The sequence below is a fragment of the Engystomops pustulosus genome, chromosome 2 (assembly GCF_040894005.1).
Source record: "Engystomops pustulosus chromosome 2, aEngPut4.maternal, whole genome shotgun sequence".
NCBI classification, from domain to species: Eukaryota; Metazoa; Chordata; class Amphibia; order Anura; family Leptodactylidae; genus Engystomops; species Engystomops pustulosus.
The window spans coordinates 131,616,213-131,640,012 of NC_092412.1; the positions used below are offsets into that span (position 1 = coordinate 131,616,213).

The following is a 23,800-nucleotide window of genomic DNA, read 5'->3' on the forward strand; positions in this document are numbered from 1 at the left end:
GCACGTGAAAAACACCAGTGTAGAAGGGGCTTTACCGTATTATATTTTGATAGAAGGGACATTTTGGGATGTGGTGATACTTGACATGTTTATGAGTTTATTTATTTACTTTTATATCAGTTGTAGGGTAAGGGGGCGATTTGAACTTATACGCTTTTATTTATTTATTTAATTTTTTAACTCAACAGTCTTGTGCTGCACTAGATTAATAATCCTGCATTAGACAGTGATTAATCTAGTGCAGAAGAGAATTGTCTAGTTTTACGTTTGAAGGCAGAATGGAGAAGGAGATGAGGGGAGACAGAGTTGTTTGTAGAAGTAAATAATAAAACTAACCAAACAAGTCTCACATGTCATTAAAAAAAAGGAAAAATTGTTACGATATATAAAGCAGCTCCCAATATATCTTCATTAAACCCCTTTCCAACATGTAACTATACTGTACATCATATGTGGGCTAAGGATGCACGTAACAGTCTTATGGGCTCAGCAGGTATCCCGTATGGAGAGCTAGTTAGATTACATAGGAACTGTTCCACGTAACCGACCTTTGAGGATCAGGTTTCACAATGGGAAGGGAGATTGAAACAAAGGAAATACAGAACCAGTACCCTCAAATACAGCGAAAACAAGAATAAAAAATATTGATAGAAAAGATCTTCTGGTAGAGAGAACTGAAATAGTAGAAAACAGTAACAAGAAAGATGATAATAAAAATAATTCTATATTGTTTGTTACATCATACAGTAATCAGTTCTACAAAACTAAAAAAAATCATCAAGAAGTATCTGCCAATTTTAGAACAGGATGCAGACCTTAAAAATGCTTGGCAGGAGGGGTTAGTATCTTTTCTAAAAAGGCTCCTACAATAGGATCTATGGTTTTTTCCAGTTTACACAGCAGCAAATCAGAATTAGATCGACATAAATATACGTAGTTACAATACCCAGGTAACCACAAATGTTGGCATAAAATATGCTTAATGTGTGGACACATTGTTGTCTCCAACACTTTTACCTCTTGTACCACCAATATATCATATGACATTACCACATCACATACGGCATTTATAGTATATTTAATAACATGCGCTACTTGTCGCAAACAGTATGTGGGTTGTACCACTAACCCCTTAAAAACACGCATAAGAAAATATTTATCGAACGTAAAAATTACTAATCTGACAAATTCATCAGTGGCTTCGAGACACCTTCTCGATGTTCACCAGGGCAATATTAGTCCTTTTGCGTGTCAGGGAAAGTAAAGAAACTGCTGCGAGGGGGAGATCAACATATTGGATGTTTGTTCCGAATACAAGGCAACCGCAAGGTTTGAACCTAAAGCAGGATCTAATATTATTATGAAACATTGATACAGGTTTGTACACTCATTGTGCTTTGATCAATGTAATACGTCCATGTTGACATAACAGTTTATTATGCATAACTCTAGCGTTTCAGTTCTGTATTTGCAATTTATCTAATGTATACAAAGACTGTATGACTGTACAAATGATTGTAACAAAATATCATAGCACTACTGTCTGTGTGTAATAGACCTCTTCTATGCTTTCCTTTCAACCATTTTTTGTGTTTTTAAAGAATTTTACCAAGATTTAATTAATCTAAGGTCAGAGCTCTGGTTGGATCCTCGTGACCAGAGTCAGGTGGGTGTAACGTCACGCACCTGAGGAGGAGCGCAAGGATTCAAATGGAGTTTGTTCTGTTCAATGTTCAGACCAGGACTAAGCTGTTCAAGTGAAAAGCGTAGGTCGGTGGACCTGTGTCCATGTTTGGCTGTCATGTCTACACCACTGTCAAGAATTTGTTCGATATTATTGCCAAGATATGCTTTTAAAGAATAAAGCCTTTTGAGAATCGATCCCTGTGCCTGCTAGATGCATTTCTATAAGAGTTTGTGGACCTGACATTTCGAGGTTTGGCTCCTTTGCACCAGAAGAGATCGGGGAATGTGAGATGGACTTTTTATTCGTTTTTCTTATACAGCAGGTGTTAGCTGCATTATGCGGCTAACACCCATGATTGTTGCTGGCACAGCAAAGGTGTTAACCTCTTGTGTCACCATCAAACTTAAAGGGAACCGGTCACCAGGGTCCTTATTTTCACTAAAGACAGGTTGCAAAAGTCCATTACAGCTGCATTACAATTATGGCTTTCTGCTTTCTATAAGCATTTGCATTACAAAATAATTGAGTGTTGCAGGGTCTGCACCCTGACAGAATCCTCTGTGTAGTCTCTTAGGTTGGGCTTTGGATGCATTTCAAAACACAACAAGACACTTATCAGTGCTGCAGACTCCTGAGCTCTCAGCCCCACCTTTGTGCTCCTGTAGTACAGCTCCTCCCTCTCCCACTGACGTCAGCTCACCAAACTGTGAGATCTGGAAAGGAGCAGGAGTTGTACAGGAGCACAAAGCTGGGGGCCAAGGGCTGAGGACTGAGCAGCACAGACAAGTCACATGTCCTAGGACTAAACAGAGGATTTTGTCAGGTTGCAAGGTAAGTTATAACACATCTTAATGCAAATGCTTAGAGAATACAGAAAGGCATTTTTGCAACGCAGTTGTAATGGGATTCTGTAACCTGTCTTTAGTGAAAATGAGGTCCCTGGTGACAGGTCCGCTTTAAATGACAGCACCATATGTGAACCGCCATCTTGGAATTGGCCAATGCTTTTGCTATGACAGCCAGGACCATAACATAGGGTTAAGTGGCTTTCTTCAGGATCTGTAAAAGAGCCTACTTTGACAGATCCAGTGAATTAACACCCTAGGGTACTTTACTGACTAGAATGTCCAAAATGTCACCTTTTTGCCCTTTTGTAACATAAAAAATTAAATAAACAGTGATCAAAATGTTGCACAGTTCCCAAAAATGTTCCCAAAAAAAACAATGAAAACGTCATGATGTCCAGCAAAAAATAACACATAACACAGCTCCATATATGAGCTGTATGAAAAAGTTCTTAGTGTCAGAATATGGCAAAATTTTGAAGAAAAAAAAAATACCTATAAAAATTTACAATTGGATATGCAGAAAAGAAGTCCTTATAAAGCACCGTAGATGGAAAAAATAGAAAAGTTATGAATTTTTAAAGAAGCGGAGCAAAAAATGGAAAGGTAAAATTGAAAAAGGGCATGGGCAGGAAGGGTTTAAAAATGAGCAGTACAGAAATGTAAAAATTGGCTGTTGGTCATAAAATGGTTAATGGATCAATAACACTACACTGAGTATCCATGAACTACTCTATATTTTTATAGGAGAATTGTTGGACAGGTCCATGTAAAAATTAACAAACATTACAGATCTTATGAATCATACGGAGAAAAAAAAAAACCTGCTGGGATCTACAACTTTTAATTCCTAATAGGACTGCATTCCTGACACCTTGTGAGCAGGGTGGAAAGTACAGGCACGAGAAGATGATTATTTTATACTAGGCATGAGTTTCTTCAAAGGTGAGATTACAAATGTAAAATGTATTAGTACTGACACAAGAGCCTCCATCACGGAGGTTACCAGACACCTGTGTAACAAAAGTAACTAGATATATCCTGCTGTCACAGGGAAAATGGCTGAAAGTGGAGATTTACCACTAACAATAAAATGAACATTGAAAAATAGAGTCATACACCAAAAAGCTTTGAGATCTGTACTACACATTCTACAGAAGAAAAGACAAAAATTCTTGTAGTTTCTAAAACAGAGAATAAAAAGGAAAGCATTACATATAAAAGCTTTTAGTTCTCAAGTCTACATGCTCTCATCTCTTTCTATCACTTGCTCCTAAGGTGGTAGATGGAGACTATATGCTATAACGTCTCCAGTGCACTAAAAAAAGAAAGTGAAGAAGAATATGCTCGCTATCTTGGTCTCACACATTTATTAGTAGGATCATATAGAACCGCAGAGACATGTACCGACAAGGTAGTGAACTGAAAAGTGAATTATGTACCTGGGGTGAGAAAAAATAAAATCTTATAATTCATTTACAGCAGCATCTCCCTGTACCTAGGCTTCCACCATAAACAGCTTGGCAAAGTAATATCTCTGCGTGGGGTTGTTATAGGAGAGGCAATGTCTATATAGGTAGCATTATGACCAAATTATTTCTTATTTTTGATGATCTAATCTGAAATATGCCATTAAGTGTTAAAAATTGGAAACTTGAAATTAACTTGGAATTCTACAATATGCTGTAAAACTTTGCAGGAGATTGTTACTACTGCAGTAGGTCTGTTGCTGCATATTGTTGCTTTTAACCCCATAGCGCAATAAGACGTACCCTTACGTCTTACTGCGCATGGGGGAGTATGAAGAGGGCTCACGGGCTGAGCCCTCTTCATACTCACCGGGCATTTGCTTCATAATGAAGCAAACGCCCGTCGCTAACACCCGCGATCGCGAAGGGTGTTAACCCTTTGATCGCCGCCGGCAAAGCTGCCGGCGGCATTAAAGAGCCGGCGGCGCGTGGGCGCCGCCATCTTGGCTCCGATCGTCACTCCCCGTGACGTCACCGGGGAGCGGCAATCCGTTGCCATGACAGCCTGGGATCACACAAAGATCCGAGGCTGTCATGATCGAGGCTATCTATTACAATGTGCGATCTGCACATTGTAATAGATGGTATGCAAAATCCCCATATACTGCCATACTGTAGTATGGCAGTATATGGTAGGATCAAGCAGACAATCTAGGGTTAAAGTACCCTAGGGAGTCTGAAAAATAGTAAAAAAAATAAATTAAAAAAAGTAATAAAAAAAAATTATATTAAAAAAACATAAAAATTCAAATCACCCCCCTTTCCCTAGAACTGATATAAATATAAATAAACCGTAAAAATCATAAACACATTAGGTATCGCCGCGTCCGAAAATGCCCGATCTGCGTTTAACCCCGTAGCGGAAAATAGCGCCCGAAGTCGCAAATGGCATTTTTTTGCCATTTTGAAAAATAGAAAAAATTCTATAAAAAGTGATCAAAAGGTCGCACAGTCCTAAAAATAGAAGCATTGAAAACGTCATCAGAAGTCGCAATAAATGACACCACTCACAGCTCCATACACCAAAGTATGAAAAAGTTATTAGCGCAAGAACACGGCAAAATGAAGAATTTTTTTTCTGTACAGGAGGTTTTAATTTTTGTAAATGTATGAAAACATTATAAAACCTATCCAAATTTGGTATCCTCGTGATCGTATTGACCCAATGAATGAAATAGACCTGTCATTTGGGGCGCACAGTGAAAGCTGTAAAAACCAAGCCCACAAGAAATGGCGCAAATGTGTTTTTTCATCATTTTCACTGCATTTAGAATTTTTTTCCCGCTTCCCAGTACACAGCATGGAATATTTAATACCATCACTACGAAGTGCAATTTGTTACGCAGAAAATAAGCCATCACATAGCTCTGTACACGGAAAAATAAAAAAGTTATAGATTTTTGAAGGTGGGGAGTGAAAAATAAAAACGCAAAAACGAAAAAGGGTCTGGTCCTTAAGGGGTTAAAGAAATCAATCAAAATCCATCATGATAAACCAGGGACAGTTACTCATAGATCCAGGCACAATGACTATGGTAATATTCTTATATTTGATATACATGGCCTCCATCCTTCTAAAATAAACTTTTAGAATTATGCTAATGAAACTGACGGGCTCTGGGGGCCTTAGCAGAGCATCTCTGTGCAGCGGTTTCACATGCAGTTCACATTTCCCACACTGTGTGCTGAAACTTCCTGTGCTGCAGTGAGATTACACCAGGCAGAGGAAGGAGGAAGTGCTGAGGGAACAGAGGGAGTCAGTAAACAGTCTATGAATTTGCACCATGAACGGGCTCTGGTAACCTTCAGGCTTGTCAGCATAATTTTAAAAGTTGATTTTAGAAGGAAGGAGGCCATGGCTAACAAATAGAAGCTTACCACAGTCACAGTGCCTGAAACTATGAGTAAGTGTCCCTGGTTTATCATGATGGATTTTGAAGGTAGATTTCCCCTAACAACAAAGAATGATGGGAGCATGACATTTATAACAGACACGGCACAAGAATGACGTTTTGTGCCATCTGCTATCTGTTGATTCAGTGGATTGCACACAAATTAAGTTCTATGGGCTCATACACTTGGGCAGTCTTTATTGTGATTGTAGGCATGTGAGCGGACCTCACAAACCTATGACACATGGGTCTCAGACAATGGAACGGATTTCAGTTGTTTGCAGCCCAGGAAATGCATGTGTGCATGTAGCATTTTGGGTATAATTTTCCCACTATAGACAAAAGCTGGCAAATTCACACCTTAATTGTTGTAGTAAAAACTACCAATCTGATTCCTCTTTTCTTACAGACATCGTTTTAGCTTGTTGTTAACTTAGCAGCAGTAGGTTTACCATGCCAGATTTCCAGGCATATTATAATGATATGCACACTAATTCTTTTATTTTTGATGGATTAGAGCAGAACATACAGCATGTCAAAGCTTTTTTTGCATATTGATAAGGAAGAATGTGGGTCAAACTGCTGTCAAATAGCAGAAACTTTATTAGATATAGGACCTATTTTTTTTAATACGCAATTACTTTTTCATCAAAAGAATTTCAACACAAATACACATTCATCCAAAAGTGTACTTACATCCTTTGCCTCAATAAGTTCTCTGCACCTCTCATTCCTGTTACTCTGAATTTCAGGATTAACACAGGTGTGATCTCTGCTGGAAAGAATAGTCATGCGCACAGTCGAGTATGCAGTCCGTCTCAGCTCCCTGGTAATCTGGGCTATTTGTTTGTGTGTCCTGGTACCAAAATATATTTTTGGCACTCTCTGCTTTGGTCCATTTTCTTTTTTCTTACCATTTTGATTGGTTTTATCTTGATTTTTATCACACCCGCAAAAGCACATATTGCAAGGTTCACCGTGCTGGAATAAAGGAATAGGAGAAATCAGAGTGAGAACAGAATACATGTAGTAGATATATTACAGAAAACCTCAATTTATTCAGAATGTCACTAGAATCCAGAAGCTATGCATTTTAGATGATGGCAATAGCAGCGATCAATTCCTAGAAGCTGCTATGAACCAAAATATCCATCCAAATATCTGAAAATTTACACCTTTGCGATACTGTGATTTGTTCCATCAGACCAAAGATGCATACATCTTTGGACTGATAGAACAATTAGAACATATACAACAAATTTCTATAGAAATAGAAGAAATAGGACAAAGCATGCTGATTAAAAATACAATTGAAATATTAAATAGATTTTTTATAATTAAAGATGACCACATGGGAATTTTTCATGCAAGTTCAATACAAAATGCAATTCTAAAATGACAACAATTATGAACTTTTAACAGCATTTAAAGAAAATCTTGATTTTTCATTTGATGCATTATGAAGCAAACATACATTGAGAATGCTGTAGCTACACTGATGCAGGCACATATCTTTCGTAATCTCTTAGCTGAGTGGTTTTGCTGAATAAACAATTATAAAATTACAATAGTGAAGCTCTCTCACTTCTTTTGCCTGGCTACAGCGCTTTTCCTCTCACATTAGTTATGCACTGCACAGACTGACTGATGCCCAAAATCCATTCAAGTGCAGGAAGAAGGTTTTTCTAATAGATTGTAAAAGGGCAGCAGAAATTTGAAACTAATTCTGAAATGTTTGAGCAAAACTAAATGGTTAAAATGAACCTGTCAGTTGATGATGAGCAGATTGAAAAATTTTTTTTTTAGTAGGTACAGTATTTAAACCTTTGCTCATTCTGAGCTTAGGAGTCCTGTGGGCATGGCCCTTAGTGAGTTTAGAAACAGTATGGCTAGTTGAAACTGCCGTATGCTAGCCCAGCCAAAGCGCTCTGGAGAGGAGGAGGGGTGGCAAAGTGTGGCGCCTTGCCATAAACACAGGAAAAGATAGAGCATGTTCTATTTTTTCCCCATGCCTGGTATGGTAGCAGACATGTGTATGCACCGTACCGCCTCCGGGCACCGTAGCCATATATGGCGATATATATCCATCCAAAAACTATTTTCTTAATTTTTTCTTTGCTACATGTCTTGCCTGAATACTGGACTGCAGAAGCCTCTCTCTATTACTATTATTGGCAAAATGGTGCAAGCTTTTTACAGCAATTTAAAATGAGGTTTATAGCCTCCTTCACGTGGAACTACAATCTAAAAATAGTGATCAGCCGCCATACAACGTTCAAATCATATGTCACATTGTTAACACCAACAACCGGACAATGCACATCTCAGTCTAAACCAGATCAGAGATTAGTTTATCAGAAGCCTGTGATTCTTATTCTCTCACTCTGTCCTTAATATCCATAGGCTGTGAGGGGCTGATGCTCCCTGCTCACTCTGGAAATAGAAGGGGAGATTATGCCTGTTGTTGGGATGATTTATAGAAAATGTTAAAAAAATAGAAATTAAATTTAGGAGTGAAAGACATATGAACAATCCCATGTTATAAAGAGTAAAATGCTGCAAGAAAACAGTAATACAATGGTGGACACGTCATTACTGGATTGTATCAAAGTAGTCAAGTCCAGTAAAGCCCAGTTACATCTATTCTCACACAAACAATGATAAATGAATATCACACAAACCATTGATAGCTAGAAATGAAGGTACACATGGAAACTAGTAACATGGCTATTAGTCTCAGGGGCCAAGCAAACTGATCAATGAGCCATGAAATGTGACATGCTTCACCAAATTGCTAACTGGTGCCCAATCATTTCTAATCTATGCTACGCAAAAACTGCATTATAGGTGTCCGTTAATGTAAACGATTAAGTCAAACTAATTAAGTTGGTTTAAGATTTGCAAATTATCAACAAGACAAATCTAATTAGAAAATATCAAAATGAATAATAATATGGCTGAACAATTAAAATAAAAATAACGTGCCAATATCAATTTCAGAAATCTCATTAGATATTGTACAGTTTCATGGAAAACAAATAAGTGAATGCAAAAGAAATATCTTTTCTAAATACTGTAACTCATAAAAGTACTGCAAAGCATGGCATGTGTTACACCACAATGCTGGGGATCAAGCTGTCTCTTAGCCTTTACTATGTGGAAAAGCAAGTTCAGATTACCCTCAGTCCCACTCAACCTTGTCCACCATTAAATATTACAATAAGCAATAGAATGGAGGTGAATGTGACCCCTCTGGAGCTGTCAGTCACAGGGATAAAAGGTTCAGTGATGTGCCAAAGAAACAGGCCGTCAAACCAGATAAAGTTTCCTTCTTGCTGGAATTGTTACATTCCCCTCTCAAGTTGCGAGGAAAGGCAGGCTTCATTATGGTTTGCTGCCACATTAAATAGCCAGCTCCAAATATCCTGCCTTCTATATTGAATAATTACTTATTCACTCAAAAGGATAAAAAGGACACGTTATGAATGGACTTCTTGTAAGTGGTGAGGGAGGAAACAGCTGACCCAACGGTGTCCCTTACATTTACTGCAATATCCGACTTGAACAGGAAAGGAGAGAGCAAATTATATAATGATTATTTCACTCTGAAGGCTTCAGTGTTCAACCGTTCAATTGGATCGCAATGAATTGATTGGACCATTTTGCAACTAATTTTTCTGTCAGTACAAGAATATCAAATTTTAGAAATGACAAATGCAGGTCACCTATAGATTAGTTATTACTGGTTACAAAAAAACACAACATATTGGAAAAATATATACATCTGTTTGCCTTATAAAAGCAACTTCAAATAGAAACTGGCGACCTAGATGTGAATGTGAATTATAGACTGCCATGACTCCTCCGCTTTTGCTATGGGACAAGTACTGGATATTTAAAGTGGTATTCTCATCTTTCTATTTGTGCTCCACTCTTTTCTGGTTTGATGCGCAGTTCAATTCCCATCTAGCGGATGGTGCAAGAACATCACATTGCTGTTACATTACGGGATTAAAGAACCTTTACAGACAAAATTGATGACCTATCCTTCAAGTGAACGGGAACGGGTCTGAAAAAACCTGGCTGAGCCACTATGCTTCTATCTACACTCACCGGCTACTTTATTAGGTACACCATGCTAGTAACGGGTTGGACCCCCTTTTGCCTTCAGAACTGCCTCAATTCTTCGTGGCATAGATTCAACAAGGTGCTGGAAGCATTCCTCAGAGATTTTGGTCCATATTGACATGATGGCATCACACAGTTGCCGCAGATTTGTCGGCTGCACATCCATGATGCGAATCTCCCGTTCTACCACATCCCAAAGATGCTCTATTGGATTGAGATCTGGTGACTGTGGAGGCCATTTGAGTACAGTGAACTCATTGTCATATTCAAGAAACCAGTCTGAGATGATTCCAGATTTATGACATGGCGCATTATCCTGCTGAAAGTAGCCATCAGATGTTGGGTACATTGTGGTCATAAAGGGATGGACATGGTCAGGCTGTGGCGTTGCAACGATGCTCAATTGGTACCAAGGGGCCCAAAGAGTGCCAAGAAAATATTCCCCACACCATGACACCACCACCACCAGCCTGAACCGTTGATACAAGGCAAGATGGATCCATGCTTTCATGTTGTTGACGCCAAATTCTGACCCTACCATCCAAATGTCGCAGCAGAAATCGAGACTCATCAGACCAGGCAACGTTTTTCCAATCTTCTACTGTCCGATTTCGATGAGCTTGTGCAAATTGTAGCCTCAGTTTCCTGTTCTTAGCTGAAAGGAGTGGCATCCGGTGTGGTCTTCTGCTGCTGTAGCCCATCTGCCTCAAAGTTCAACGTACTGTGCGTTCAGAGATGCTCTTCTGCCTACTTTGGTTGTAACGGGTGGCGATTTGAGTCACTGTTGCCTTTCTATCAGCTCGAACCAGTCTGCCCATTCTCATCTGACCTCTGGCATCAACCTCTGGGATGTTTTTTCTTTTTCGGACCATTTTCTGTAAACCCTAGAGATGGTTGTGCATGAAAATCCCAGTAGATCAGCAGTTTCTGAAATACTCAGACCAGCCCTTCTGGCACCAATAACCATGCCACGTTCAAAGGCACTCAAATCACCTTTCTTCCCCATACTGATGCTCGGTTTGAACTGCAGGAGATTGTCTTGACCATGTCTACATGCCTAAATGCACTGAGTTGCCGCCATGTGATTGGCTGATTAGAAATTAAGTGTTAACGAGCAGTTGGACAGGTGTACCTAATAAAGTGGCCGGTAAGTGTATATTCTCTGTGCAGATTATCTCTGTGAACTGCCAAAATAGGTCATTAACCCCTTAAGAACCAGGCCCTTTTTTCGCTTTTGCGGTTTCATTTTGTACATTCCTACCTTCAAAAATCTATAACTTTTTTATTTTTCCATGTAAAGAGCCGTTTATGGGCTTTGTATGGGCAATTGACATTTTCAACTTTGGGAGTTATTTTTCGTTACAGCATTTAACGCCAGGAAAAAAACCTTATTATATTTTGATAGATTAGACATTTGGGACGTGGCGATATATAACATGTTAATGAATTTTACTGTTTATTTATATTTATATCTGTTGTAGAGTAATGGGGGGGGGGTGATTTGAATTTTTAGGTTTTTTTAATTAAACATTTTTTTTTAACTTTTTTTTCTTACTATTTTTCAGACCCCCAAAGGGTACTTTTGACATAGGTTGTCTGATTGATCCTACCATATACTGCCATACTACCATATGGGGATTTTGCACACCATCTATTACAATGGTGCTGCTGACGTCATACTAGGCGCCGCACGGGAGAAGAACAATGGCGGCGCCCAACGCGATGTTAAAGAAGACAGAAGACGGCGCGGAAGCAAGAAGAGGAGCCAGGAAGCCAGAAGAGGAGCCGCGATGACATCGGGAGAGCAGCGCTGCGCATCGGGGCCACCGGAGGGTGAGTAAATAGTTTATTTTTTTTTTAAAGTCCATTTTTAATTAAGTATTGACTCATTAAAAACACAAAACTCGGCTTATACACGAGTATATACGGTATATTTTTTACTTATGTGGACACGCTACAACTGCATGGTTTAGGCACAGGCCCAAACAGGGATCAGATCATATCACAGTAATGCTGGAAAATTAGGTTTTTCAGATGAGTAAGAGCTCTGGGTGCATTATACTATTGGGCACCGTTGATTTAGTAATATATGGAACATTCAGTTCATAAGCATGTATCAATGTTATTTTCCGACATTTCTATTTCTGAATATTTGCAACGGTATTGTGACTATAAAATGTAATTTTATAATACAGAAGATATTATGAATACACGCATTTAGTAATCTGTAATAATATTTACTGCAAATAAAATCTACATTTAATTTTCAGGAATAATTACTTCAGTGTATTTAGCACATGGAAATACTCTAGGTAAGCTTTAGAAAAATATGTCCTACTCTCTATTGCACCTTATTTTTGGCTACAACTACTCTGCCAATGATAACACACAGAACGGTGCCATGAGGAAATAACTTCCCTAAGTGGAAAAATACACTATTTAGTGATTTTTTTGTTTTCCTATCTCCTCCCAAAGCACTACCAAATTTTACCGGACATAGTAGGAAATGTTCAGATCACACATGATATCTTATTGCTCCACGGATATACGGGTCCACGGGTAACCATATAGACTCGAGTACAAGCCTAGTTTTTCAGCACAAAATTTGTGCTCAAAAACCCTAACTCGGCTTATACTCGAGTCAACTTAAAAAAATAAAGTCAAAACTCACCTTTCTGACGTCACCCATAGGTCCTCTTCTGTCTCCGATGCTCCAGTGCCACCTACAAGGGCTGGGCAGGCTGTATGCTACAGGGCCTGGGCAGGCTGTATGCTACAGGGCCTGGGCAGGCTGCATGCTTAAGGGGCTGGGCAGGCTGCATGCTTAAGGGGCTGGGCAGGCTGCATGCTTAAGGGGCTGGGCAGGCTGCATGCTTAAGGGGCTGGGCAGGCTGCATGCTTAAGGGGCTGGGCAGGCTGCATGCTTAAGGGGCTGGGCAGGCTGCATGCTTAAGGGGCTGGGCAGGCTGCATGCTACAGGGGCTGGGCAGGCTGCATGCTACAGGGGCTGGACAGGCTGCATGCTACAGGGGCTGGACAGGCTGTATGCTACAGGGCCTGGCAGATTATATTGTACAGGGGGCTGGCAGGCTGTATACTCGGCTTATACTCAAGTCAATAGGTTTTCCCAGTTGGTTGCGTTGAAATTAGGGGTCTCGGCTTATACTCGGTTTGGCTTATACTCGAGTATATACGGTATATATCTCCAAAATGCATGTTCAGATTGCAGTATAAATCAGCATGGCAGTGGAACATTTCAAACAACTATTTCTTGTGAACCCTGGAAACTGTAAAATGTGTGGCTTTTATTGCACTGCCTTCATTCAGCTGATGTTACAAGCCTTTGTCACATATTACAATGGTGTGCAGTGAACATATATACAGGCAGTCCCGGGTTACGTACAAGATAGGTTCCTTGGGTTTGTACTTAAGTTGAATTTGTATGCAAGTCAGAACTGTATATTTTATAATTGTAGCTCCAGTCACAATTATTTTTTGACCCAGTGACATTTGGATTTTCAAACTTTTTGCTGTGATTGTAATGAAGTTTTATTGATAGACACCTTACAGCTGATCATTGCAGCCTGGGGGTAAAGAGCTTCACCGGAGGAACCAGTAGGCAGAGGGGTCCGTCTGTAACTAGGGGTCGTCTGTAAGTCGGGCGACCTTAAGTAGGCGACCGCCTGTATAGTGGTTTGTCAGTGACATCACAGGTATATCAAGTAAGAGAAAATGTTCCAACAATCAGTGGTTACAAATGATAAGTGAAATGCATTGTTTACAGTGAAACACACACATAAAACACATTAATGGTTAAATGTGTTTGGCCACACCCTCCTCTGGGATGAAAGTACAATACCACTGCCATGTACAAAATGTGCTTTTCGTTCAAGGTGCGCCAGTGTGTATGCTCTGGGTTCTGGAGAGGTAATGGAAAGCTTCTGTGCATGTCAGACATATGTACTAAAATTGTGTTCACGAAATGAGCGCCAACTTAGAAAAGTGCATAGGTAGGATTTAACTCCACAATGCCATATTAGAGATTTAGGCATTTAGGCAAGTACATCTAAACGAGTAAAGAACATCACATGAAGTGCCAGTATATAAAACACATTCCTGATGTGACGTTATATGGAGATTCTTTGTGTTCTAGATGCAAGATTCTGAATATATAGGGATGTAGAATTACATGCAGACTCTGCATCAGTAGCTGAACCTGGGGAAGGATGATGGACTGACGTACATATTTTTAATATATTTTGATGAAGGTTTACAGAAAATTCCCGTAAACCTTTATCAAAATATAGTAAAAATATGTACATCAGTCCATTTTTGTCATTTTTCCCGTTAAAGTTAAAGTAGTAAATTTACTACTAATTCGGCTAATTCTATAAATAAAGAAGAAAATAATAAAACTTTCCCATAAAGTCTTTATGTGAGACTTTCCCTAAGTCTCACATGTCATGAAGTAAAAATTGTTATAACTAAAGCTGTTCTGAAGATATTGTCATCTACAGAAGAGCACAACAGAACTGCCTAGGCATTAACGTAGACATTCAGGTACCAATGACCCTTGGTCGTGAAAGGGTTACATGCAGCGTTGGACTGAAACCTTTTGGCCCACTGCTCTCTGATGGCACCCGTGGCGGGATTTAAACTCCATCTGTGTCCGGAGAGAACACAGAGTTCAATAACATTATGGTGCACAGAGCTATTATCTCTGCATCCTCACTGTTCCCCTGTTGCAGCTGTGTGGCCAGCAAGAGCCATCACTTTTGCTGACATCACAGCACATAGCTGCAGCAAAGAGGGAACAGGGACAGTATTTTTTTTAATTACCGTATATACTCGAGTATAAGCTGACCCGAATATAAGCCAAGGCCCCTAATTTTACCACCAAAAACTGGGAAAACCTACTGACTCGAGTATAAGCCGAGGGTGGGAAATGCATTGGTCAAAGACCCCAATAGTATATAGCCAGCCAGCCCCCTATAGTATACAGCCTGCCCCCAGTAGTATACAGCCTGCCCCCAGTAGTATACAGCACCCCAGCCTGCCCGTGTAGTATACAGCCACCCCAGCCTGCCCGTGTAGTATACAGCCACCCCAGCCTGCCCGTGTAGTATACAGCCACCCCAGCCTGCCCGTGTAGTATACAGCCACCCCAGCCTGCCCCCAGTAGTATAGAGCCTGCCCCCAGTAGTATACAGCACCCCAGCCTGCCCCGTGTAGTATACAGCCCAGCCCAGCCTGCCCCGTGTAGTATACAGCCACCCCAGCATAAAAAAAAACTTATATACTCACCCTCCAGTGGCCCCGATGTTCACGCGGCTCGTCTTCAGGCTTCTGCGCCCGTCTTCTTTCCTCTGCTGGGCGCCGCCATTGCTCTCTCCCGGCTGGCGCCTAGTATGACGCGCCGCTGCTGACGACTGGAGCTACAATTATAAAATATACAGTTCCGACTTGCATACAAATTCAACTTAAGTACAAACCCAAGGAACCTATCTTGTACGTAACCCGGGACTGCCTGTATATATGTTTACTGCACACCATTGTAATATGTGACAAAGGCTTGTAACATCAGCTGCCTGTGTAGTATACAGCCACCCCAGCCTGCCCGTGTAGTATACAGCCACCCCAGCCTGCCCCCAGTAGTATAGAGCCTGTCCCCAGTAGTATACAGCACCCCAGCCTGCCCCGTGTAGTATACAGCCCAGCCCAGCCTGCCCCCAGTAGTATACAGCCTGCCCCGTGTAGTATACAGCCACCCCAGCATAAAAAAAAACTTATATACTCACCCTCCAGTGGCCCTGATGTCCGCGCGGCTAGTCTTCAGGCTTCTGCGCCCGTCTTCTTTCCTCTGCTGGGCATTGCCGCCATTGCTCTCTCCCGGCTGGCGCCTAGTATGACACGCCGCTGCTGACGTCATGCTAGGCGCCGCCCGGGAGAAAAACAATGGCTGAGCCCTGCAGAAGAAAGAAGACGGGCGCAACGGAGGGTGAGTATATAAGTTTATTTTTTTTAAAGTCATTTTGACTGACTGACTTGTATTGACTCGTGTATAAGCCGAGGGGAGGTTTTTCAGCACATTTTTTTTTTGCTGAAAAACTCGGCTTATACACGAATATATACGGTAATTTGCAAAAAAGGAAAAGACGATTGGGGGCCACAATATGAGAAGGGGAGGAGGGGCCTCTCCCTGCCATTAAAGTTGTATAAACGCTGGACCATTGTAACATATTTTTATTCCAAAATAAATGCGCACAGGGCAAAAGAAAAAACAACTGTATCCCATAACTTATTAGACAGGATTTAGGAGTAAAATGCTCTGGAAAAGTTCAAATATTTTGAATAAATGTGGATGGTTACTTTTTCCTTTCCAGGCAGTCCCAGGCTTATGTGCAAGATAGGTTCCATAGGTTTGTTCTTATGTTCAATTTGTATGCAAGTCAAACTGTATACAGGCAGTCCCCGGGTTACGTACAAGATAGGGTCCGGAGGTTTGTTCTTAAGTTGAATTTGTATGTAAGTCAAAACTGTATATTTTATAATTGTAGATCCAGACAAAAAAAATTTTGGTCCCAGTGACAATTGGAGTTTAAACATTTTTTGCTGTAATGGGACCATGTATTATCAATAAAGCTTCATTACAGACACCTTACAGCTGATTATTGCAATCTGGGACTATAGTAAAGCATTCAGAAAGCTTCACCAAAGGTCAGAGGGGTCTGTCTGTAACTATGGGTTGTCTGTAAGTCAGGTGTCCTTAAGTAGGGGACTGACTGTATTTTATAATTGTAGTTCAGACAAAAAATATTTTTGCCCCAGTGCTGTAATGGGACCAACGATTATCAATAAAGCTTCATTACAGACACTTTACAGCTGATGATTGCAGTCTGGGACTATATGAAAAGCATCCAGAGTGCTTCAGCAGTGGTCATCTGTAAGTTGGGTGTCCTTAAGTAGGTAAGTAGGGGTCCGCCAGTATATTCCTTTCTTTACTTTCAGTGAATGCAATTTTTTGATGCCATACATAATTCACCATTGAAAAACATCCTCCCAAAAGAAAAGTGTAAAAGGGTTTCTTTACCGCAATGAGAGGGAGAGTGTATAAAAGAAAAATAAGTTCCAGGCTACCAAATAAATGGAAGAATAAAGCAGGAATGTTTACCTTAGCAGAACCTGTAAAATAACTTTAGCCATGTTGGAACCACCTGGAACAAAAAGGTTCTTTAATAAGAACTGTTCTCAATATACTTTATTTAAAATGTGTCTCTGTATTGAGACTGAGGGGAGCTATCAAGCTGTAAAGTTGGGCTGGTTTTATGGTCACCTGTAAAAATGTGGAATAGAACAGTGCTCGTAATTCAGTTTGCAAATCGAGAAAAAGAGCAGATGCTTTGCCCATTTTCTTACAGCAGAATACATCATTTTGTCCTGCACTCTCACCAAACCTGAATGTGTCAGCTATTTTATTCTATAGCATCATTTGTGGGCACAAATACAAGTGACTTTTTTACAGACACATTCCAATTACTATCAGCATAACTCCAATAATACAACAATTTAGCAAGATCCTGCCGCAAGAGAGAGGTAAGTGGTAACCAAGGTTTGTGGCAAATCTGTTTCATACATACATTGATAAAACTATTTTACTATTGCATGTCCAGAAGCTCAATGCAATCCAGAGTTCTTTACAAGGAGCTATTGAGGCTGGTGAGAAGCTGGCAAAAGTTTTTCAGTGGGAACTGAAAGGAAATCCATAAAACGGCACAGGCTTACACCACTTCAACTCTAATCTTTCCAGTTAAAGTGTAATGGCATATGCAGGCGTGTGAGCAAATGCACCCATCTTATAATTAAGCTGCCAGACTGGTACAACAGTACTTTGGGAAAGACAAAGGGCAAAACCAATGACCAAAACAGCAATCAAATAAAAATGGCTTGCTCGGAAAATGATCTTCTGCTTTTTAACATGATACTGAATGCAATAGTAATATAGTTCCGTCTAAAAATATGTGAAAACTAAAATGTGCTTGAGTTAGCAGCAATTTATACTACTTTTGCGAACAAAAGTCTTGCTAATAAAAGTAAACTAGATAAGTGTGCTTCGCCATTAAGGATGGGTAGCTAATCATCGGGGAACGAAATGCTGGAAGCCAAACTTGCCATTTACCCCTCAAGAGGACAGTTGACAAGTCAACAACTGTGTACAACTCTTTTAATCCTTTAACAAGTAAAGTTTTACAGTGTTGCTGCCAACTAAAATGAGCCTACCAGTAGTTTTGACCGTTCAAAGCTGCAGACATTGTAAGGCATTTCCCTGGAGAGCTGTGTAATCATACCTTTGTGTGCGTTCCCCACCACCACCACCGCCGCCAGCACAAAAAAGAAAATGGTAAAAATCCCAAAAAAAGAATTGTTTAATTTTGCTTTTCAAAAGTCAAATATTGCTCCTCCTACTGCACTCTGGTATGTAACAGAGGGGCTGCTTATACCCACCTATATAAACAGTACGGTACGTAAATAACCCACTTATGCCGGTTTTTGGGCACACAGCAAGGCAACAGAGAATTGTTATTGGCTACTGAATCACAGATTTAGAATGTGGTTTCTGCATATCATGTCACTGATGTGACCATATAGTGGAACCCCCGGAGACATGAGCCCATGTATGTATGTATGTATCACGAAAGGAGTGCTGAGCTGAAAGTGATTTTTTTTTTTTCATTTTTTATGGGGTTTGTGTCAATGGTATCTTGGCACAAAGCATTGGGCACTGCAAAGGCATATTCTAATTTCTAGGTATAAGGCGAGAGTCATATTTTTGGTCTGCCATAAATCTAGAAATTCTCCATAATAAATAGAGAGATGGCTTTACACACTAGCATGTGCTGGGCGCAACAGATGGGGCAGTAAAATTCTGTATTTATAGAAAAATAGAAATTTTCACTTTGCACCAGCCATTGTGCATTCGTTTACAGGGGGCATCTTCGTGGGTCAAAATGAAAGTGTACCCCTTGATAAAGTTCTTCAGGGGTGTAGTTTCCAAAATGCGGTCACTAGTTGCGGGTTTATTTTTAATTTTAATTCAGAGATGTGTAAATTGCTGCTACAATAGTGTGCTGGTTGCACCTAGTAGTGTGTAGCAACACAACCATTTTAACTTTCCTTGTGCTGTGATACAGTATAGTGAAAGTACATGCTTGATGCCGTGACAAAATTCAGCTTGTAACCCTAACCCTAGATACATTGGCCACATAATAGCTGAACAGCTTGCTTGTATGAAGCCTTCAATGAACGACCCTGTCATGTATACCATAGAGAAAAGGATGGTCCTACAGATCAAATTAACAAATACATTGTAGCACATTTACTTACAAGGTCACTCAAGTTCACTAAGTGCATTGTCCGTCTATAATGCTGCATGGGGCGATTTACTAAGAACATGCGCCAGATATAATTAATGTGTCACTTTCCAGCAATGGTCCGACAGAGTTCCCCCATCTTTTTTGTGGTGCACCTTTAACACAGGGTGTACAACACAATTTGAAAGTTAAATACGGAGCTCGATCTGAATCAATCATACCATCCAACATGCACAGTCCGACAAAAGTGCAGTGCGCGACCCTTAGTAAAGGTGTCCCATTGTGTTTGAATATAGCACAATGGTGCAAAATAAAAATACATATATAACATAAGGAATTGACTTAAATAATAATAATTTATCATCAACATAGTACATCTACATAACAGAAAATATAAAGGCAGTGCCATTTACATCATCTGATGGACACCAATGACACACATTGATCCGGCGAAATATAATGAAATACATAATTTGCACCCTGAAGTCTGTCATTTTGTCCAACGAAGTACCACTACATGGCATACTATTTAATCTGGTATTTTCGAAAAAAATAATGGTTGACACAACAAACAAATTTTAGATGAAAACTGATGAAATGCCAAAAGCAAAACACACCGGGGCTTAGGATGAAGGATTGTAAACCAAGCACACAGACATATACTGGTGTGCCCCCTCTGGCGGGACATGCTCTTCTTTTAGCTAATTATGCCCTGGTTTAAAAAAAAAAAGAAGGCTTTACAATTATGCAAATAAGCCTGAAGGACTCCAGGCTTTAGTAACAGCTATGGAGCCCAGAGCCCCTTAAGCTCATTTTCATAATTGTATACTCCTTTATAAAAAAAAAAAAAAAAAAAAAAAAACAGGGCATAAGAAAAGCATAGGGGAGACACAACAATATGTCTAAGTGCTTGGTTTACAATCCTTCATCCGGGTGATCAATGTTCTTTAAAGGACATCTACTACCAGGGTCAAGGATGGTAAAACAAGCAAACTGAAATACTGGTGTGTGCCCCCTCTGGTAGGATCTGCTGCTCTGTTAGCTTTTTGTTTTTAAGAAAAAAAGGCTTTGAAAATTATGCAAATGAGTCTGAGGGGCTTCAAGCTTCATTAACACCTATGGAGCATGTAAGAGTCATTTCATTCAAAAGCCATTTTTTGTAAAAACCAGGGCATAAGACGCTAAAAGAAGGGCTGATCCTACCAGAGGGGGGTACACACCAGTATGTAAGAAGGCATCTTAGAGTGTGTTTAGAGCTCTCTTGGTGAATTTCATATGTATTATAAGGATTTAGACGGCTTGATAAATGCTATTTCATTTTGGTACATAAAGATGTATGGTTTGAAGTGGACTTGTGACTTAACTCAACCACAGCCCTAAATTGCTATGGATTTGCACCTAAATATGTGACTTTGAAAAGTCTCCCTTCATAACTTCATATACTTTGAGTAAATTTTCTGAAGGGAAAACTAGAGCAGGGTGGCTCAATTAAAAAAAATCCAAAATTTGTCACAAATCAGTAAATGTGAATTTTAAGATGATAAAAAAAAAAATTTATAAATGTAATAAAAAATACTATACAAATATACAAAAGCAAAAAAAAAAAAAATATCTGTAAATTGTATTGTATACTTACTTATTTTCAGTATTTTATAACCCTCTAAAACTTAATTCAAAATATATTTAATTTCATGCCGGCCATCCATTTTAAAGATGCACATTTTTGTATACCGAGTGACCCAGACGGCTCTTAAAGAATGTTAAACAGTCCAGTGATCTAAGTCAATGCAGAGGTAATAAGCGAGTCCGATGGTATCATCTACAACCCATTATTAAAACGTCAGAAAGAGAGCTGAACAGAAAAAACAATGACACATTAAGGAAAATCAATTAACAGAAAACCTTTGATCAGTCATGAAAGGGAGAAGGTAGGTAAGATGAATAAAGAGCTATCATCATCTACAAAATAATATTGTCACAAAGCCATCTCAGTGTCACAAGTCTCAATACCCTGCTATGTGAAATCTCACACGAGGGCACCGCGCTGGGATATGAGAAGTGACATGGCTAAGGCTTCTCAACTCCTCTAACTCTTAACAGAGGGTAGCGCTCCCCAGCTATAGTCCCATGATTAAGCCACACAAAGCAGCTGTTTATCCACTCACAGTAACCAGCAGGTGAACCCGATTCAATATTTATCATAGGCTTTTACAGATCACTGCTAGCCAAGCAAACGTTTTAATTAAGCTGGAACTCGCTTCAAAGAACTTATTCAAGATGTCAATCAGCGGGATAGAGATCGGATACGGTGTCAGGTGAGAGTGTGTAATACAAATCCGTAACTTTCTTCATCCCATCTCTGTAAATTAGCCTGGTATAAAGTTGGGGCTCTGATTGTAACAGACTGCCAGTCTCCTGGAATGTGTAACTCTAGTCACTCAAACCCCATTGTGCAGGTTGTAAGCAATATGTTAAACTGCAGTGGGCTAGCACATTAAGACAGATCCTTTTCACAGCCGGTTTCTTGATACCACAAGTGTTTGTTACACTACTCTCCATTTACTGTTTACTTTCTTAGCTGGTGTAAATGGGGATTCCTTAACATTGGTGTCCCAGTTTCCCCAAGTCATGGTCAACACAGAATAAATGTGAAGACCATGCTGCTGCTGGATCATTCCAAGTCCAGAACATTTACAAATATGTATTACTTTTTTTGCCCTAATGGGCTAGAAGAAGTAAGGACTTTAAAAGTGTATTCCAAATGGAACACTAGAAGTGCCAAGACACCATGTGTTTCATTGACAATCAGTGAATCCCCATGGGAAAAGAAGGTCAAAGAACTTGGAAAACAAGCACCTTGTCAGTCCAGGAGTCCTAAAAGGGAACACATTTAGAAACTGTATGTGTGTTGCAGACACTGTGACCTGGTGCATGGATCCCTAGAAATCCTTATACAAATAGCTGTAATACCACTCAGAATGGTAAATCTTAAGTGTGCCAACTCTAGTTTACAGTGGTTGCCAGCTTTTCAGCTATTCTGAACAAATGCGTTTTCTGGGCTTGTAATACGGATGGCCAATTCATGAAAGAAGGCAATCAAAAACAGATGCATTGTTATGCAACTATCATCCCGGGTTGATCAATAGTTTGCAATGTTTACACTGCTCTGTCATACCTTATTTGCTTTGAAACAATAGGGAATAGTATTGTAGTGGCAGTCTATTTAGGTGATAAAAGAAGTGTAGTTGTGAAGCCAGCTTGCTGCACAGTGCTCACTATAGGCAGCAGGCTCTATCTTTCTCAATCACCTTCCTCTTACTTCTCAGGCCACTCTCAGCAGAGACTTCTATGAGAAGAAGTTGTAACCTGATCCCTCAGGAGGCCGTTAATCATTTTCTTTGTGGTCTCTCTGAAAATAGATTTGATCAGTGGATTGAGAGTGATCCTTTTCCTCAAACAAGATCTTATAGTTTCCTATTTTTGCCTACTATTGACTCAACATGAACCTGTTTGATTTATATAATAAATACAACATAATGCGATAGTAAAAAGGTGAGGGAATTTGCATTAAATTTTAAACAGGGCTGCGGAATCAAAACTTTTGACTCCACCAAATTGGTCACTGACTCCACTGTCCTGTTTTCCTGGTCACTCTAGCAGTGCTGAGATAAATGTAGAAATTCCTTCCCAGTGCCTAATTCCTCTTATCTGTAGCATAGAGGCTTCACTACTGAACATGTACATAAAGTGCAGCACACATTCATCCCAACTAAAATGGGGATTAGGGGTGAACAACCTGCACAGACAGACCACATGGGGCCGGAAAGCCATGAGTTGCAATCCACAACCTGCTAACATTCAGAGTCCAATGAGCCCTTCCATAACTTATGGCGTTTATTGGTGCAGGAGGCCAGATAGAAGTGAGTGCAGCCTGAGAAGTCCCCACTACTCCAGGGTTCTCTCCTACCACTCCACTCTGTGTCCAGATGTTGGAAGTACGGTATAGAAGAAATTGCAGTGTGGTATAGTGAGCAGAAGAGAAGCCAGGAAAGCAGAGCATTTATTTGTTTGTCTGCTCTGGGGGGTCTCCAGTTCTACTATCTTCTGTGGAGGTCTTCAATACTACTATTATCAGCTCTGGAGGTCTTCAGTACTATTATCTGCTCTCAGGCCTGCACTATTGTCAGCTCTGAATGCAACATTTGGTTTCTGGAGTGGTATTTTGTGACGTGCTGTGGTTGTTGGTTCGTATAGGATGCTGGTTACTGATGCACCCCCTTAAAGTTAAACAGTATGACAATATTGCTATCAGACGCATTAAACGTTGCTCACCCCTGGTCTAAATCCTTAGA

The 23,800-nt window shown here is 40.0% G+C and overlaps 1 protein-coding gene across 2 annotated transcripts in view; it reads right to left on the minus strand.

Moving 5' to 3' along the window:
* BRIP1 (BRCA1 interacting DNA helicase 1) overlaps positions 1-23,800 on the minus strand; it is a 200,644-nt gene that overhangs the window by 143,467 nt on the left and 33,377 nt on the right. For both annotated transcript variants that reach the window (XM_072136444.1, XM_072136443.1), the window contains one exon: positions 6,649-6,933. In XM_072136444.1, coding sequence (XP_071992545.1) covers positions 6,649-6,933 — 285 coding nt within the window. The remainder of the gene's footprint in view (positions 1-6,648; positions 6,934-23,800) is intronic.